This window comes from Bos indicus, chromosome 13 (assembly GCF_029378745.1).
Source record: "Bos indicus isolate NIAB-ARS_2022 breed Sahiwal x Tharparkar chromosome 13, NIAB-ARS_B.indTharparkar_mat_pri_1.0, whole genome shotgun sequence".
Taxonomy (NCBI): Eukaryota; Metazoa; Chordata; class Mammalia; order Artiodactyla; family Bovidae; genus Bos; species Bos indicus.
In genome coordinates this window covers 61,022,173-61,042,048 of record NC_091772.1, presented here as the reverse complement: position 1 = coordinate 61,042,048, position 19,876 = coordinate 61,022,173, and the positions used below count along the sequence as shown (strand labels likewise).

The following is a 19,876-nucleotide window of genomic DNA, read 5'->3' as shown; positions in this document are numbered from 1 at the left end:
AAACATGCAGGGCTATGATGGAGTTCTTCACTGAAGGAGAAGTAGATCTCAAAAGAAGAGTGCAATACTAGGAGAAACTCTGTATCCCTAAGGGTTCTTTGGATGTACAAAGGAAGCCCTTTAAATTTCTGTAAGAGTGGAGCCCCTGTGAGTTTCCCCACTTCTCAGTCTCCAGTCCTTCAAGACTCTTAGCCAAGTGTCCTACTCTTCTAACTGGAAACATTTCCTTTCTCAAAAATGGAGAAAGTTGTGCCCTCTGGTCTTGAAACTCAAATGGCACCTCAGGTTTCTTTTCTACAGTCCTTTCTAGAAGGAGAGGAAATGAGTTCCAGGGCTAATTTTCTCACTACTAATCCTTAGAAGTAAGCCACTTGTCAATAGAGCACCATTTTCTTTTTCATTCCTCTGCTGCCAAGGGTTGGGTCAGTTATTATGACGAATTTGTCATCATTGGCCTTATACAAAACCTTTTCCTATGTATTTTACTGATTTATTGATTTTTACCCTCATAATCATGTGAAATCACAAACTTGAATCAAGATTGCCAGGAGAAAACAACCTCAGATGTGCAGATGATACCACTCTAATGGCAGAAAGTGAACAGGAACTAAAGAGCCTCTTGATGAGGGTGAAAGAAGAGAGTGAAAAAGCTGGCTTAAAACTCAACATTAAAAAACCTAAGATCATGGTATCCTTCCCATTATTTCATGGCAAATAGAAGGGGAAAAAGTGGAAGCTGCAGAGACAGATTTTATTTTCCTGGGCTACAAAATCACTGCGGACAGTGATTGCAGCCACAAAATTAAAACACACTTGCTCCTTGGAAAGCAAGCTATGACAAACCTAAACAGTGTACTAAAAAGCAGAGCATCACTTTGCCGACAAATGTCCATATAGTCAAAGCTATGGTTTTTCCAGTAGTACATGTAAGCATCTTGTAGTGTATACAGAAGTTAAAATACATGTAAAATGTATATAATGCAATTAAAAAGTTACCTCAACAAAAGATTTGGGGAACAAGACACAGAAAGACAAGTGCTGCATGATATAACTTCTTTGTAGAATCTAAAAATTTTTTTTTTAAAAAGTCCAACTCACCCTGGAGAAGGAAATGGCAACCCACTCCAGTACTCTTGCCTGGAACATTCCATGGACTGAGAAGCCTGGTAGGCTACAGTCCATGGGGTCGCAAAGAGTCGGACACGACTGAGCAACTTCGATTCACTTAGGGTATACAAGGTTTTCACAAAAAACTGGTCGGGTTCCTTGGCTAAGAGGAGACTCTGCCTTGGGCCCGCCGGTGTAATAAACTGCACTCCACTAAAAAAAAATAATAAATAAATAAATAAAAAGTCCAACTCATAGAAACAGAGAATAGAATGGTGATTGCCAAACTCTGGGGGTGGAAGTGGTGGGACAAATATATATATGTATGGCTGGAAGAGCAGAAGAAGGTGGCGTGTCCAACAGCCATTCTACTACTGTGGTTGATTACATATCTGTCTGTCTAATCTTAAATGACTGTTCCCTTTCTGGTTCACTGATCATGGCTCTACCATGCTCATTGGGGCAATAAATACCAGTCTGGACTGCTCAGCATGGAGTCCTCTGACTGTCTTGCCAGCCTAGAAGCCTCCTATCTCTATCCATAATTCATGAAGTTCCTTCTGATTTTGACCATTACCCTGCTCCTGGCCCAGGTCACCCCAGGTAACCAGGATCTTTCCCAAGAGAAAGTGGGTCAGGGAACCTGATGCATATTTAGGGAATTCTGGTGGCTCTAATAGCTTGGGCTGGGAGAATGGCCTTGGGCAGGGAGAATGGCCTTTGGATATCTCACTAACCATATTTAGGATATCTCTCAAACTCAAAAGGGGAAGTTTGAGTTCCCCAGTGCTGATTTTTCAGTGGCATTAGTTGACCACTCTGACCTTCTCTCTACGGTTGGCTCTGGAGAAGTTGAACAAGATGATGGCGAAGACAGGGTGGGTACTCGGAGGGGAGAGACTTGGACACAGAGTATGGAGGAAATGGGAGTTTTCCCAAAAACATTCCTTGGGATAATTTGAATTTTGATGTATTGTTGCCTCTATGAAAACGGTTCCTTGATTTCTGATTGTTTGAGGATTCTGATTCTACTCTCTCAGGCAACCTCAATTTACCTGGGCTACTTGAGGTTGTACCAGAGAGCTGTTTCTAATTATCTTGACCTGTCAAGACCAGTGAAAAGCTCTGGAATGTGGAAAAGAGTTCCATAGATGGCGAGCTGCAGTCCATGGGGTCGCAAAGGGTCAGACACAACCGAGAGAATGAACAACAAAGAAAACTTGCAGATGTTCTGATGGATGTATTTCAGATTCCTGTCCCTTTTCGTTGATATGGTCAGAGAGGGTATCCAAAAGTAAAGGGAAAAGATGGTTAATTGACACCTGGGTACCTGTGTACCTTATAAAGGGGAGGGGGGGGGAATGAAACCCTACCTGGGTACCTTATAATATGGGAGAGATGAAACCCTGGAGAGAGGGGCCCTCTTGCCTCCCCAAAGGGAGCTGGTTGGGGTGGGGAAGCAGCCAAGTAGGTCCCAGGTCACTGAGTGGGGAGAATTTTGGAATTGTGACTGGGGACACAAGTGAGAAAAAACAGTGACTATAATCTCCCTTAAACCTGGAGGATGCCTTAGGAGGGCTTTTTCTTCACATGTCCCCTTATTTCCCTATAACTGTCTTTTCTGGTGGTCTTTGGCCTCCCCCTTCCCCAACCTGCTGCTTATTTCTAGACTGATCCACCCCTCTCCTTTTCCTTTTAATTTCAGCCATGAAGTGTTGGAATAAGTTGGGAAGATGCAGAGAAACGTGTGAACAGAATGAAGTGTTCTATATAATGTGCAAGAATGAGGCTATGTGCTGTGTATCTCCCAAGCACCTGCCTGCCAGAAACTGAATCTTCAAACATAGCTGGAAGATGGAGATAAATTTTTGTGGTCTGACACACCTTATCCAAACTTGAGTCTAACATCGTTGGACCCTATGGTTCTGGTAAATCATTCTTGCCTGTACTTTTGTGTCTGATGGTTCTATTCAGTTATATTATATTTAGAAATAATAAATATATTATATTGTATATAATTTGTATATATTATATTTAGAAATAAATAAGGAATGGAGTAAGGTGCGTATGGGTATTGTGGAGAACAGGATGGACCTGTTGGTAATAATTTCAGTCTTCTGCACGTCTCTCGGCTTGCTGGCCCACGGCTGGTCCCACATGATGTAAATAAGGAATGTTCATTCTATTCTCTGATTCTTGTTTTCTAGACCAGCACTGCCAACAGAACTTTCTGCATCAAAAGAATGGTTTCTTATTTGTGTTGTCCAATGTGGTAACTACTAGCCACATATGGCTATTAAGCAGTTGAAATGTGGCTAGTGTGACTGAGGAACTGAATTTTTAATTTAATCTATACTTCAATGTATATAGCCAACTATGGCTATGGTTATTGTATTGGACAGTGTAGCTTTAGAGTCTAGAGATATAAAGTGGAGACAGGCTGGGGGCTCAGCCTCAGGTATTTTAGGTGAAGTAAAGGAGGCCAGCTAGGATCTGCGAAGAACATAAGAACCCATTCTTAGCCTGCCGGTTCTCTTTCTATATTTTCATGCCAAGGGCTGCAACTCTCCCTTGATAATACTTGCAGTTCTGTCCTGTTTGGGACTCCAGGATTGTGTCATTCACACTGGAGAGAGTTGATATCGGGCCCAATGTGGATTCCTGCTCCATCTCTTTCCCTCCCTTTCTCCCTGGTTGGCACTGCTTGCTACTGAACTTCTAGCCAGTCCTTTTCCAGGACTGAGTTGGAACTGAGACAACAAGGATTTTCCTGTCTTCAGCTCCATGATTTGGGTCATGGTCCAAGTAGCCCTAACCCATTGCTACTTATCTGGCTAATCAGAAAGAACTGATTTTTTATCCTGAATCAGAAAGTTCTATTCAGGGCTACCTGTCTACTATTTAGTCCCTTTATATGAGAACACTGAATCTGGCCTCGGCCTTATGGCTTGATTCAGTCATCTCCAGCCTGCCTATTTGATGATTATTTCTAACCCTAGAGTCTAAGTATTACTGCTGCTGTCAAAGGATGAGCATTCGATTCAGGATCAGAAGATCTGACTTCAAATCCTTATCAGATGCTTCTGGGCAAACCATTCGATCCTCTCTAATTTATTTTCTCATCTATAAAACAAGCATTTATCTTACCCAAAGCATGGGGTTATTAGGAGGATTAAATAAAATAACAGGAAAGTGCCCAGTACAGAGTCTAACACACATTTGATTCCAATCTAGATTGATCTAACTCCTTAATTTTCTCCTGTTAGACTCTGCATAGAAATACCCTGCCTGTCAAAAATTAAGATCCACCTTCTCCAGTTTGTCCCAACTCCTACTTGCCAGAATGAATCAGTCTTAAAATTGAAATGAAGCCTTAACCTCACTATGTTTTCACTGACCATCTGAATCTCCTGATTTCACGTCCCTCTGTGCTCAAGTTGGAGATGATGATCTAGCCCTGTAGCAGTTCTTTTGCAGACAGTCTCAATACCCATGTTCCACGCTGCTTGAAATAGTTCCAGTCTAGCAGAATGCAACCACTTGTTTGGCTTCTCCATATGTGTGTTTTATCAGCTGGTTATTTTTGGAGAAAATTATCTACCTGGCTTCAGTGATTTCATAGGAAATTCAGGGCCTCAAACCTCAAATAGCATTCAACTCTCCTACACCTAATTTATTCTTTTCTTCTAGGAAGCTTGGCTTCTCACTCTCTGAAATCACTATTCCATGATTGTTTTCTCTCTCCTCAATTTTCTACTACTTCCTCAACAACTCTTTTATCTTTTCTTGACTGCTGCTGCTGCTGCTAAGTCGCTTCAGTCGTGTCAGACTCTGAGTGACCCCATGGACAGCAGCTCACCAGGCTCCTCAGTCCACGGGAGTCTCTAGGCAAGAATACTGGAGTGGGTTGCCATTTCCTTCTCCACTTTTCTTGAATAGATCTACCTATTCTTTCATTCAATTCTATAACTCCTGTCTTCCTTTTGGATAGAACAATTTTGCCTGCTCCTGAGAAACCAACCCCTCCACTTGTCCATATTCCTCTTTTCCTTCCCTACTCAAGGATTTCATTTTCAATTCTTCTCTTCATCTCCCTCTTCTCTTCTGGACCATTTATATCACTATACAAAGATGTTCTCATACCTCCCATCTTAAAACAAAACATCCCTTGGTCCCATTCAGGACTATGCCCCATTTCTTTGCAATTCTTCAAAGAAAAATTTCTCAAAATGCTGACTACCTTCACTTTCCTACTTCCTCATTTCCCATTCACTTTTCAAATGAATTCAGTTTGGCTTTAACCTTGCCATTGAAACTTTTCTTGTAGAGGTCCTAACTATCACTGATGTTGTCAAACTCAACAGAGGCATCCCTATCTTCCTTTCATTGACTTCTAGGCAATATTTGACATCGGGGCCACTACCTGCTCATTGAAATGCTTTCTTCTCTTGATGTCTAAGTTACCGGATGCTTAGGTTGCCTTTAACTTGCCAAGCAACTTCCTTTCGGTCTTCTATGTAATCTCCTCCTTCACTTCTGCCTAATTACAGGGCTTCCTTCTGTCCCCCGCCCCCCCCCACCACTGGGTGTTTTGAACACCTTCCGCGTGCTGATCACTTCCAAATTCATATCTCTGACCCCATTCTTTCTCAAACCTCTAGTTGATATATCTGCCTTCTTAAGTGACGTCTTCATTTGGATGCCTAATGTATCCTTTTGGTGAGGACTTCGCTTCACCAAGCCTTGTTATTACCCTATTATCTCCCTTTTCAGTAAATACTAACAATATGTACCCAGGTGCTCCAAACTAGAAGGCATCCTTGGTTCCTTACTTTGTTTCACTGCATTCAATTTATCAGCAAATCCTATGGCTCTACCCTAAAAATGTGTCTCAAGACCATCCATGTCTTTCCATCTAGTTCAAGCTATTATTAGCTTCTTTGCCTAGTTTTTCTTTTTTTGAAAAAAAAAACTCTTTATTTTATATTGGAGTATAGTTGATTAACAATGTTGTGACAGTTTCAGGGGAACTGCAAAGTGATTCAGATGTATGTATTGTATTCTTTTCCCATTTAGGTTGTTACATGATATTGAGCAGAATTCCCTGTGCTGTACAGTAGGTTCATGTTGTTATCCATTTAAAATATAGCAGTGCATTCATGTCAATTCCAAACTCTCTAACTATCCCTCCCTCCACCCCTCACCTCTGGTAACCATAAGTCTGTGAGTGTGTTTCTGTTTTGTAAATAAGTTCATTTGTATTATTTCTTTTTAGATTCTGCATAAAAGGATATCATACGATATTTCTCTTCCTCTGATTTCCTTCACTCAATATGACAACCTCTGGGCCCATCCATGTTGCTGCTAATGACATTCATTCTTTTAAATGGCTGAGTAATATTCCATCATATATATGTACCACATCTTCTTTATCCATTCCTCTGAGAATGGACATTTAGGTTGCTTCCATGTCTTGGCTATTGTAAATAGTGCTACAACGAAGCCACTATTAATCTGAATTTCTACAATAGCATCCTAACTGATTTCTTGTTTAATCCCCTAATTAATTTTCTACACAACCAAAAGATAAATTATATCCTGTAACTGTTCTGTTTGGGCTTCCCTGGTGGCTCAGTGGTAAAGAATCCACTTGCCAATGCAGGAGACACTAGTTCTATCCCTGGGTTGGGAAGATCCCCTGCAGGAGGAAATGACAATCCACTCCAGTACTCTTACCTGGAAAATCCAATGGACAGAGGAGCCTGGTGGGCTACAGTCCATGGGATCACAAAATAGTCAGACATGACTTAGTGACTAAACAACAACTCTGTTCTGTTTTACCCCAAACTATGGCTTCCTGTTTCCCGAAGAGTAAAATCTAAGCTCCTTGCTATAACTGGTGAGGCCCTGCCCAATCTGACTTTGCTTACCTCTCTGGCATCTTCCTTCCTCCTTACAATCAGGTCATTCTGGCCTCCTTTCTGTTCCCTCATGTCAACAATCTTTTTTCTGCCCTAGGGCCTTGCTGCGTGCCATTCCTTCTGCCTAAGAAAGCTCTGCCTCTGATATGTGTGTAGTTGTGTTTTGGTCTCATCTTCCAGGCCTTATGTCTTTTCTTCTGGACAAACCCTATTTTCATATGAGTAAACTGAAAAAAAATTTTTTTAAGTATAAAGTTATTTATTTTAATTGGAGGTTAATTACTTTACAATATTGTATTGGTTTTGCCATACAGCAACATGAATCCACCACAGGTATACACGTGTTCCCCATCCTGAACCCCCCTCCCTCCTCCCTCTCCATACCATCCCTCTGGGTTTTAATAATCGGATTTCTTTTTAAAAAATTTAAAGACTCAGCAACAGTTTCTCATTCTTGAAAAGTGTCGATCTTCAGGAATCCTTCTCAGTTTGCCACAATCCTCACCTAAAGTTTCCCTGATGCAGAAGCTAAATATCAAGAGTGGTACTAAAAAACCCCAAATGATGACTCTGATATACCATGGTAGTACATGTGGCCTTCTTCCTTCATTTGTGTTACTTGCCTGTCCCCAAAGGCAACTGAACTCGGGGCTTTGAATTTGCAATAGATGTGTTTCTATGAAGTACTGGGGGAAATATAGTTTATAAATCAAACTACATCTGAATTGTATATAGTTTGCTATTCAGTGAAATCAACTGTAACCATAAACAACCTCTTTTGTATATCAAATGAGCACACTTGATTATATTTCTATTGCCTTGACAAGAGCTACATCTTAGCGTGACATATAATTTTGAGAGCTTAATTTGACCTACTAAAATTTTATAAAAATGTCTTCCTTTTATTATTATAACATTTACTTTTGCACCTGGGATGCTTGAATTCAGAGTGACTGTTCTTTCTTTGCAAGTAATCTGTCTGACTTTCTTTTCCTGCATGGATAAGATCATATTTCTTATACAGTTTTTATTATTATTATTTTTTAAATATAAATTTATTTATTTTAATTAGAGGTTAATTACTTTACAATATTGTATTGGTTTTGCCATACATCAACATGTTTTTTAAAATTTAGTTTTTAAATTTTATATTGAAGGGTAATTGATTTACAATATTGTGTTAGCTTCAAATAAAACTATTACTAAGACAAGTTAAAGATGGAGTAAATTAATTTTTGCCAGGGACATGACAAGCTCATTATAGCTGTAGATCTAGACTTTTTCTTCTACCCTAGCAAGTTTTCCTTTTTGCATATAGCTTTAAAAAGAAGCTTTTACCACTACATAAATTTCATGTAAAGTTTATCCACGCTAAGTGGTATGGTTCAATGATTTTTGCTTTCAGAACGTTTCCATCATCTCCCAAATTTTCTTTGTAGTCATTTGCCATTAATCCCTGCTCCCACCCTCTGCTGCTGCTGCTAAGTCGCTTCAGTCGTATCCGACTCTGTGTGACCCCAAAGACGGGCAGCCCAACAGGCTCCCCTGTCCCTGGGATTCTCCAGGCAAGAACACTGGAGTGGGTTGCCATTTCCTTCTCCGATGCATGAAAGTGAAAAGTCAAAGTGAAGTAGCTCAGTCGTGTCTGACTCCTAGTGACCCCATGGACTGCAGCCTACCAGGCTCCTCCGTCCACGGGATTTTCCAGACAAGAGTACTGGAGTGGAGTGCCATTGCCTTCTCCCGCTCCCGCCCTCTAGCCCTAGCTAAACTTGAGCCAGGAATATACTTGCCCCAGTCATGACCTCAGCCTTAGCCAGGTATTGGCCCTCCTTAATCACTCATCACTGACATCATCACTCCCACCTGACATGGGTGTTCAGGTCTTAAGTTTAAATATCATCCTTGATTATCATAGCTAACAAAGTTCTTCATGTCACTGCCATGTCTTTCTTAGCACTTCTCAAAAATCAGTGATTATTTTGTGCATTTACCCGTTTCTTGTCTATCAGGAGAATTTGGATTTCTTGTCAGTTTCACTCTTCACTCCATCTGGAGTGTAATAAATATTTGCTAACTCTATGAATATTTAAAGCTCAAGAAGGTGACCTTTTCACTTGAACAGGTATCCCCTCCCAAGTTCTCATGCTTTACCATCGTCTGAGATGTAAGCCTTTTGATGCTGCCCTCTTCACTTCTCACGTCAAGTCAGCACTCACAGCTTCTTGATTCTTCCTCCACAATATCTTTGTACAAATTCCACTCTCCCTCACTATTGTCAGGGCTGCCCTTTCACGTCAGTCTCTCATTAGCATCCTTTCTCCTCTTTTCTCCAGACCTTCTCTCCTGAGTTTTGCTGCTGATCTCTTACCTCCCTGCCAGGTCATATTCTGGCATCCAACCTCACAGGGGTTCCTTGTTGAATAATAGAGCAATGTTTTCTCAACATATTTGATGATAAAACACCTTAAATTTATTATTGGATATAATGATTAGAGTTCATCAGAGACCAACTTAAGCAGAAAGAAAGGAAGGATAGCAGGAAGGAAAACATGGAACTCACAGAACTGACTGGAAGTGTAGACAATTGTACTCGGAAGGACAAAGGGGGTATGGGGAACAGAAAAAATGTACCAGGGTCCCGCCACCAGCATTGGTGTCCTGGGACTGGACACCAACATCAAATCTGCCTGAACTTCTCCCACAGTGGCTCTGCCTGCTGTGCATACACGAGTATTTTCTCCACTTTCTCTGTGGTTTGGATTTAGTTCTTTATGATTCAGATTTTTTTCATTGGAGCATCCAGTTGGCTGAGCCTGGGTTGTGTGTCTGCCTGCTAACTCCCAAGGTGGCACAAAATATTGACCCTTAGTACTTTCTGTAGCACCCAATCTTTCTCAAGATTGAGAAAGGGTAGGATGGGGCTGTCTGCTGTTACCCTGTTTGTTTAATCTATATGCTAAACACATCATGAGAAATGCCAGCCTGGATGAGTCACAAGCTGGAGTGAAGTTAGGCGGGAGAAACATCAACAACCTCAGATACGCGGATGACACCACTCTAATGGCAGAAAGCGAGGAAGAACTAAAGAGCCTTTTGATGAGGGTGAAGGAGGAGCATGAAAGAGCTGGCTTAAAACTAAATATTAAAAAAACTAATATCATGGCATCTGGCCCCATTACTTCATGGCAAATAGAAGGGGAAAAGGTGGAAGTAGTAACAGATTTCCTCTTCTTGGGCTCTAAAATCACTGTGGATGGTGACTGCAGCCATGAAATCAGAAGACATTTGCTTCTTGGCAGGAAAGCTATGACAAATCTAGACAGTGTGTTGAAAAGCAGAGATGTTACTCTGCCGACAAATGTCCATATAGTCAAGGCTATGGTCTTTCCAGTGGTCACATATGGTTGGAGAGCTGGACTGTAAAGAAAACAGAATGCTGGAGAATTGATGTTTTCGAACTATGGTGCTGGAGAAGACTCCTGAGAGTCCCTTGGACAGCAAGGAGATCAAATTAGTCAATCTTTAGGAAATAAATCCTGGATACTCATTGGAAGGACTGATGCTGAGGCTGAATTTTGGTCATCTGATGCGAACAGCAAACTCATTGGAAAAGTCCCTGATGCTGGGAAAGATTGACGGCAGAAGGAGAAGAGGGTATCAGAGGATGAGATGGCTGGATGGCATCACCAATGCAATGGACATGAAGTTGGGCAAACTTTGGGAGATGGCGAGGGACAGAGAGGCTTGGTGTGCTGTAGTCCATGGGGCCACAAAGAGTCGGACACAACTGGGCAACTGAACAACAACAACAACTTTCTGTAGTAGAAGATCAGCCCTCCTTTCTGTCAAGATCCAGAGAATGGAGAATTATTCCCAGATGAAAAGGGATTCAGATGCTGAGTGTCCAAAGATGCGGCACCAAGCGGTCACTGCTAGGGACTATTATCCTCAACCATTTCCTCTTACCTGGAGTGTTTTCTCTTCCACTTTGATCTTTCTGATTGCCAAGGCCAGGACAAGGGAGAGAAGAGGAAGGTGCCCAGAGTGCAACCTAGAAGGAGGCACTCACCATCAAGGTCGTGCAAATGTCTCCTTATATGTTGCGCACTAGGCACCTCCTTCCCCTCACCCTAATCCCGACTTTGTCGATGGCATCCCACATTTCCCTTTTTCAGCACCCACCACACCTATACTTATGTTTGTTCAATGTTTGTCTTTATGATAGACTGTAATCTCCAGGATTGGAGAAGGAAATGGCAACCCACTCCAGTGTTCTTGCTTGGAGAACCCCAGGGACAGGGGAGCCTGGTGGGCTGCCATCTCTGGGGTTGCACAGAGTTGGACACGACTGAAGCGACTTAGCAGCAGCAGTAATCTCCAGGAAGACAGAGACCACAGCTGATTGATTTTCTGTCCCAGAAGAGAATTGGCATAAACTGGGGACTCAACCAATATTATTTTAGCAATTGTCTGACTTAATTACTTATACGTTTGGCTTAAAATAGACATTAGAAATGGCCTTGCAAGAAAATTCCTTCTTTTAGGCATAGCTTCATATTAGAATAGTGTAAGTGTCTGATATGAATAAACATGAAAGTGAAAGTGAAGTTGCTGAGTCATGTCCGACTCTTTGCGACCCCATGGACTGTAGCCTACCAGGCTCCTCAGTCCACGGAATTTTCCAGGCAAGAGTACTGGAGTGGGTTGCCATTTCCTTCTCCAGGGGATCTTCCCAACCCAGGGATGGAACCTGGGTCTCCCACACTGCAGGCAGATGCTTTACCGTCTGAGCCACCAGGGAAGCCCTGAATAAGCATGGAATGATACGAAAAATACATGTTGAGATAATAAGGCAAGATGCTTAACAGGAATGGGTGACACTGTCCGTTGCTGTCATACATTGGTCAATCCTTCTATTATTGCTGAGCAGATTGAAAGGTATGCTTTTGTGAGTCAAGTGACATCTTCTCTGAATATCGAGAGTTCTTGAGGACAGCATGCCTTTCCCTAAAAGAAACATTATTGCACATTAATGAGATTAGCGATATAAATGTATTAGAATTTTAAAACAAACATTGTGGCAGAATGATAAATTAAGATTTTGATGTAGCAATTACCTGATAATTTATTTATCCATTTTCTTGAAGCATCAGCAAAAAGAGTACAAATATAATTTTTTTTTCTGCCCAGTTATTGGAAGGAAAGCCAGGATACTTTGTGTTCCTCCTTTTTCACTGGAGAATTGAGTGTGTGTGTGTGTGTGTGTGTGTGTGTGTGTGTGTGTGTGAGTTTGTGTTCTGAAGCCAACCTTGTCTCTCCCTCTGCCCTCATCTTTGTTAGGGAGGCCTAGGTGCAAGAGAACAGTTAGATTGGATTGTCTCAGAAGTGGGATGAAGACTTTGTCTTAGGGTCAAGAGAGGAAGAGAAGCCCATCATTTGGGGGTGTTGAATCTCCTTGACTGGGAGAAGAGATGGGGTTTGGTTTCATGGGTGTTTGATAAAGTACTCCAAGGTGACAGGTACTCAGATGGGGTTGCCAGCATGGCAGGCAGAGGCTGTGGACCCAGCCACTAGGTTCGTGGTCCTGAGAGAGGCAGCAAAGGCCTCCAGGTTGGACTTGAGGTCAGTGGAGAAAGCCATGGTGGTGAGCAGTTCTCCAGCTGCCCAGTGAATAACTGGCAGAGTTCATCAGCAGTATTCTGAGCATGAGGAAAAGAGAAATGAACATCATCATCATGAAATAGGGATCAGGTCCTTCCTCATTTCCCAGAACCACGAGGAACAAGTGGAGAAGATCAGGAAACCCCAGTAACAACTGGCTCTGGACATCTCACTTACTTTGCAAGTGGTATCTTGGAGTGAAATTAAAAAAAAAAAGAAGTGCAGCATTTCCCAAGTCTTGAATGTAGTGGGGCATTCATAACTGGTATGTGACTATTAATATTTTAAAGAATTTTAGATTTTTTACTAGTATCTATTTCTTTTACAGAACATTGCTTGAAACGAGACACAGCTGGGGCTATCTTGCTGTAGGGGTTTCTCTAGCATCCACACCCTCTTTAGTAGCCCGCCTCCTAAACACACACTTTCATATGGCCTTGGCATTGGCATCACCTTTCTCTGAGCTACAGATGTTCACCTGGATACTTTACCTTCCTTGCTGGGGAAATGAGGAAATGATATAAATGTATGAGAGTGAGAAATGTCTGTAAAAGGTGGTGATTCTATGATTCTCATTTCTTTTACCTTTTTGTTATGTTATTAACAAGGTTGGTGGGAGGAATAAATGAGATCAGGTAAAAATACTTGCCCTGGGAACTTGATAATTGGTACTTCCCTCCTCCTCTCTACTGTGGGATTCAGGCTGTAGGAAGTGGGCAGTCCCTTTAAAACTTCAAAATGTAACTTGTAAAGATTTCAGGGGTGGGTGGTGCCAGTCTCAGAGCACTGGCCAGGCCGGAATGTACCCATGTGGGAGGCATTACAAAGGCCAAGGCTACAGTTTGTTCTGGTCTTGGCGGGTCCCAGTAATACCATACAATAATCGGGGTCTAAGTTGACTCTGACCAAAGCCAGCCTCTTTCCCTGTCTCCTGCCACCTTCTCCCACAGTGGCTTGAGCTTGGCCACCTCGACAGCCCCTGCTCCCTGTTCCTCCTCAGCCCCTTAGCTATGGCCCAGATTTCCCAGCTCAGCAGAAAAATCACCATGCAACTGTCACGGATGGAGTTCTAGGCCATGGCATTTGAAGATCTGAGAAGAAACACAGAAGCACATATATACTCAGAAGTACACAAACACTTGCCCACATACCAGTTACACATCTACACACAAACTGCAGGCAACTACAAACATTCTTGCACATCCAAATACTCATGTATACAAAATACAAACAACACATGCACAAAATAAACATAAAAGATATATTTGAGCATACACAGCTATTTTTAGATTTTATATGTGTACACATTGAAATTGAAATTGTTAGTCACTCAATCTTGTCTGACTCTTCGTGACCCCATGGTCTGTAGCCCACCAGGCCCCTTTTCCACGGAATTCTTCAGGCAAGAATACTAGAGTGGGTTGCAACTTCTTTCTCCAGGGGATCTTACTGACCCAGGGATTGAACTTGCGTCTCCTGCACTGCAAGCAGATTCTTTACCACCTGAGCCACTTACAATATAAAAAAAATGTAATACATAAATGCAGACACCCAAATGTGAATATGCCATAGCAATTAAACCAACTCTTTCAATTTCTCCTTATCTCAGTCAAGGCCATTTCTCTGAATCATTGCAGAACTTCTTGGACAATCTGTGTATACAAGGATTCATAGGTGGCTTATGAAATATTGCAAAGAGGAAGGGCCTGGAATCTGGGTTGGAATCCTCTGATTTATTTCAGTAATCACAGCAAATACTGCAGTCACTAAATGTCAGGTGGTGTTCTAAGTGCTTTATAGTATTCATTCATTTGATCTTCATTAACAACCTTAAGAAAAAAATACTATTACTAACCCACTGTATAGCTGAGGAAACAGGTACAGAGTTAATGAAAATTTCCAAGATGATGCAACCAGGAATCTAATTTCAGACTACAAGTTTGTCAACATTTTGCAATGTTGTCTCATTCAATGCTGAGTTCTGCAGCATTGAAATAAACCATCTTTTTCACTGACTGATATCATTGAGGATACAGAGTAAGGTGCTCAGCTCCTAACCCTGAGCCAAACTCAACCCCTGGCATCTCCATCACATAGCTGGATACTGCCCCCACATTCCCTCATCCTGAGCAGCTCCACTGCCCACTGAGCAAATCCTGCCAACACCTACAGCCAGTGACCTTAAGCACAGAGTCCATGGTGCTGCCCAAGTAGCTTTCAAAATCAAGCAACAGTCAACTCTGGAAAAAGAATGTACTTCTGAAGAATGACACAAAACATGTTCTTAGGCTGAAGCGACAACAGGTTTTCAGATTTTTTGACTTTATCTTTGGCCTGTGCCTTGCCGGGATTCCTAAGGATGTACAGTTTTCCTATTGGGCCTGTCCAGCCCTGGCTCTGCTCACAGGTTTTCCCTCTCAGACTCCGTCACACATGGTGGCTTCTCAAGACTATTCATTTCTATTCATTTTCTGCAAGTCCCATCTCTCCACCCCACCGAGGAATTTAGCTCCACTGTTACTGAGACTGTAGAAGCTGAATCCACTCAAAGTTCCCATTCCTTTCTCTCTCACCTCAAAACAAAGAAATTGGGACTTCCTTGGCTATCTAGTGGTTAAGAATCCGCCTGCCAATGCAGGGGACACAGGTTTGATCCCCGGTCTGGGAAAATCCCACGTGCCATGGAACAACAAAGCCCATGGTCTGCAGCAAGAGAAGACACTGCAGTGAGAAGCCCATGCACTGCAATGAAGAGTACCCTCTGCTCGTGGCAAATACAGAAAGCCCATGTGCAGCGAGGCTGACCCAGTGCAGCCAAAAATAAATAAATAAATATTAAAAAGAAAAACAAAGAAATTGTAAGTAAAGTGTGTTATTACCAGTCATGCGCTGCACTAAACACTGGATAGACACTTTTAACCACTTAAAGGACACAGCAAACCATCAGGTACATATGATTATCATCCCCAAATTGGTTAAACAATTTGCCCATGCTCACTGCATCAGTTAGGGTTTTTAGCGAATGAAACTTTGACTATTTGCCAGCTCAGAGGATGCATGGAGTCAAGCTGAGAAAATGGTGGGGTAGATGGAGCCAAGGGGAAGAATCAGCCTTCAGACCCAGTAGTGAGGATAGAGCTGCTGTTGAACACCATTGTTTGGGACCCTGAACTCCACTCCTTGTTACTATGCTTCCCTACTGACCAGGGCACTGGCTTTCATTGTGGGTGGGTTCTTTTGCTAAGATAAGCCCTCCACTGTTACCGCTTCCTGGAATCCCATGCACTCGATTCAAAGAACAAAAAGGGAATCTAATTGGCTGAGCCTAGGCCACGTGCTCACACCTCAGCTGCAAGAGAGGCAGGAAAACAAGTATTTGAACAATGGGAGGTGACACTGTCCCTCCACAAGACCGCTATGGTGACAGGATTCCCTCCAAATGGGAAGATGAGACAAGATGAGACTGTCATGAACGGTAGACAAGACAAAAAACCCCAGACAAATCTTTACAGTAGTCACATAGAGAGCAGCTCACAGAGGTGGATTTGAATTTAGGTTTGTTTGACAAAAAAAGGGCTTCCCTGATTGCTCAACTGGTAAAGAATCCACCTGCAATGCAGGAGACCCTGGTTCGATTCCTGGATTGGGAAGATCTGCTGGAGAAGGATAGGCTACCCACTTCAGTATTCTTGGGCTTCCCTTGTGGCTCAGCTGGTAAAGAATCCACCTGTAATGCGGGAGACTTGGGTTCGATCTCTGGGTTGGGAAGATCCCCCGGAGAAGAGAAAGGCTACTCACTCCTATATTCTGGCCGGGACAATGCCATGGACTTCAGTCCATGGGGTCACAAAGAGTTGGACACAAACTGAGTGACTTTCACTTTCACTTTTGACATAAAAGTTTCAGGTTTTAAGAGCAATGCTATGAAGTCATTCTATAAACCCCCTTTCTTTCAAAAGAAAGAAAAGTCTGTTAAGGTCCAGTGTTTTTATCTAATTCTTTGACTCCATTCCCTTTGGCTTGTCTAGAATTTTTCTCCACCAGAAACCCTGTTTTCTTTCGTATTTTCAATATCTCTTGTTATACAGTGTATTTCACCTCAGCTTAAAAAATGATACGTTTCCCACTCTTTACAAATATCTTCCCCTTGATCTGGACCCTTTTGGAGAGAGTTCTGAGTTTGAATCCTGACTGCCTCAGTGGCCCTGGTTTATTCATGTTATCCCCCGAGCCATGGCTTCATCCATAGTCATACATACCTTTTCCTTGAAAGGATTAACCCCAGATGATATTTAATACATAGTTGATGGTATTCTTATAAACAGTGATTCCATCACGGCTGGGGGTGGGAAAGGGTAGTAACTACAAATGGGTGTGAGGGATATTTTGGGGGTGATGGAAATTTTCAAGATTCGACTATAGTGACAGAGGTACAGATCTGCATAATTCATTGCTTTGTACACTTAATGAGTGGATTTTATGGCATGTAAATTATACTTCAATAAACCTGTTATAAAATAAGGAGAGTCACAAGAAAGTGACCCTCATTTCTCTGATCTTACCTGTGCCTACTTTCTGTAGAAGCTCTTCAAATTTTTCTAGGCAAGAATCACTAGAGGTTTCCTTTTGACTGGCTTCCTCACTTAGAAGGACCCTTGCTATTCCAAGTCTGAAGAAACAATGGGAGACCAGGTTGTGGATAGAAGTACTATAACTGAGAGCCAGTCAGATCTGAGTTCAAATCCTGAAATCCCCATTTGGTCAGAGTTGGGCAAATTGCTTGTGCTTCTGTACTTTAGTGTCCGAGCTAGAACAACGAGGCAGGAACACTATTGGTGTTGTGAGGATGAAGTGAGACTATACTTGTGAAATACTTGTCACCAACCTAGCAGAGTGAAAGTGAAAGTTGCTCAGTTGTACCCGACTCTTTGTGACCCCATGGACTATATAGTCTGTGGAATTCTCCAGGCCAGAATACTAGAGTGGGTAGCCATTCCCTTCTCCAGGGGATCTTCCCAACCCAGGGCTTGAACCCAGGTCTCCCGCATTGCAGGAGGATTCTTTACTGTCTGAGCTACTAGGGAAGCCCAACCTAGCAGAGGGTCAATGCTAATTAGCTGGTTATTGTGGCCACTCCCATAGCTTGGGAGAGAGTGTCTTCTCTGAGGGCTCCAACTTTCAGTGGTGTTTTCCTTCTCTCACACCTTTTATGTGAATCAGTTATGCATATATATGTATCCACTCTTTTTAAGATTCTATCCACATATAGGTCATTGCCGAATATTTAGTAGAGTTGCCTGTGCTACGCAGTAGGTTCTTATTAGTTATCTAGTTTATAACAGTGTATAGTATCTTAAAGGGTCCAGCTCTTATTCAGCTTCTTCTGAAGCTTGACTGAAGGGGCACAGTCCACATGCTTTCTCTACACTCTAGAATGACTTGAGTTGCCTCCCCTTTAGATTATTTCTTATAACCTTATTCAATGTGTAAGATATTTACTCAGTCTACAACATTTTTGAAGCACCTGCAATGTGCTAAGTGTGTCCGAAATTGCTAGCTCTTCTCTAGTATCTGTCTTCCCCTTCTTCTTAGTAAGACAACCCCTGAACTTCAGCTAGCCATGGTTGCCCAGAATAAAGAAACTATTTCCAGCCTACCATCCAGCTAGATATATCTGTTTGAATGAGCTCTGGCCAATGGACTGGAATGGAAGTGATGTGTGCAGATTCTGGATGGGATCCTTAAAGGAAAAATGGTGCACTTCATTTCCTTCTTTCTCTTCTTCCTGAGAACCAGAGCATCATATGAAGCTGCCTGATAGGAATGGCACAGCATCAAATCAGAAGGAATCTTGTGCCCTACTTTTAATGGCATGGTTTTTAGTTTAGTCACTAAGTCGTGTCCAACTCTTTGTGACCCCTTGGACTGTAGCCCACCAGGCTCCTTTGTCAGTGGGATTTCCCAGACAAGCATACTAGAGTGGGTTGCCATTTCCTTCTCCAGGGGATCTTCCCAACCCAGGGATTCAACCGAGGTCTCCTGCATTGCAGCCTGGCTCTTTACCAATTGAGCTGCCAAGGAAGCCCTTGCTTTTAGTGATGAAGCTTTTTACATAAGAAAGAAATTTCTTTTACATAAGACAGAAATCAATGTCTGCCTCTTAGAATTACTGTTTGGGGAGATAATGTATTAAAACAGTTGAATTAATATCCTGATTAATACACCAGGTGATATTATTATGGGCACTGGAGTCGCAAAGCAAATTTCTGACATTCTAATGGGAGAGGCAAAGATTAATCATGTAGAATAAATTGAAAAGGAACAAGTGACTATATGAAGGTCACAACACAAGTTATTATGATACAATGTGACTGTGTGTGTGGGAGTACCCTTAATCTAAGGTGACCAGGAAAAGCCTCTCCGAGAAGTGACATTTAAGATGGGACTGAATGGTGAAGAGGAGCCAGTCTGAAGGAAGAACTTTATAGGAAGAGCAAGTTATAAATGCTAAGGGTCTGAGCTGAGAATGAGATTGGCAAGTTCAAGGTTCAGAAAGACATACACGTGTGAATTTTCTGTTAGAAAGTTGAGAATAAGAATTTTTAAAAAATTAAATATTTGACTTAGGGACACAGGGCAGGGGGCATGGAGTAAGGAAAGTGGTAACATGGAAACATACATTACCATGTGTAAAATAGATAGCCAATAGGAATTTGCTGTATGACTCAGGGAACTCAACTTGGGGCTCTGTAACAACCTAGAGGGGTGGGATGCAGGCGGAAGTGGGAGGGATGTTCAAGAGGGAGGGGACACATGTATACCTATGTCTGATTCATGTTGATATTTGGCTGAAACCAACATGATACTGTAAAGCAATCATCCTTCAATTAAAAACAAATAAATTTAATTAAAAAATTAAATGTGTCTTGATATGCATTAATTGATTAATCCCTTTGTGGATCTCAAAAGGCCAAACGGCTTTAATTTGCCTGTCTCCTTACTAGGAGAGAAAAGCCCTTTTGGCACGGATGCTGGCCGGTTTCCCACGCTCTCGTCTCGTTCTTTGCTGCAGAATCTGCTACACATTGTCCTTCGGCTTGTTTGATCTGATATAAATCCTCTTCTGCTGTAATTCACTGCCCACGGTCCTGCCAATGAAAACAAGACTCATCCCTGCAGAGGAT

The 19,876-nt window shown here is 42.1% G+C and overlaps 1 protein-coding gene across 1 annotated transcript; it reads left to right on the top strand.

Annotated features, from left to right (window-relative positions):
* The first annotated feature begins 1,655 nt into the window (after positions 1-1,655).
* LOC109567837 (beta-defensin 121) lies at positions 1,656-19,868 on the top strand. Its single transcript, XM_019972851.2, has 3 exons — positions 1,656-1,710; positions 2,813-3,035; positions 19,765-19,868. Exons 1-2 carry the CDS (start codon positions 1,656-1,658, stop codon positions 2,938-2,940), a joined length of 183 nt encoding a protein of 60 aa, XP_019828410.1. The 3' UTR covers positions 2,941-3,035; positions 19,765-19,868.
* Positions 19,869-19,876: the final 8 nt, after the last annotated feature.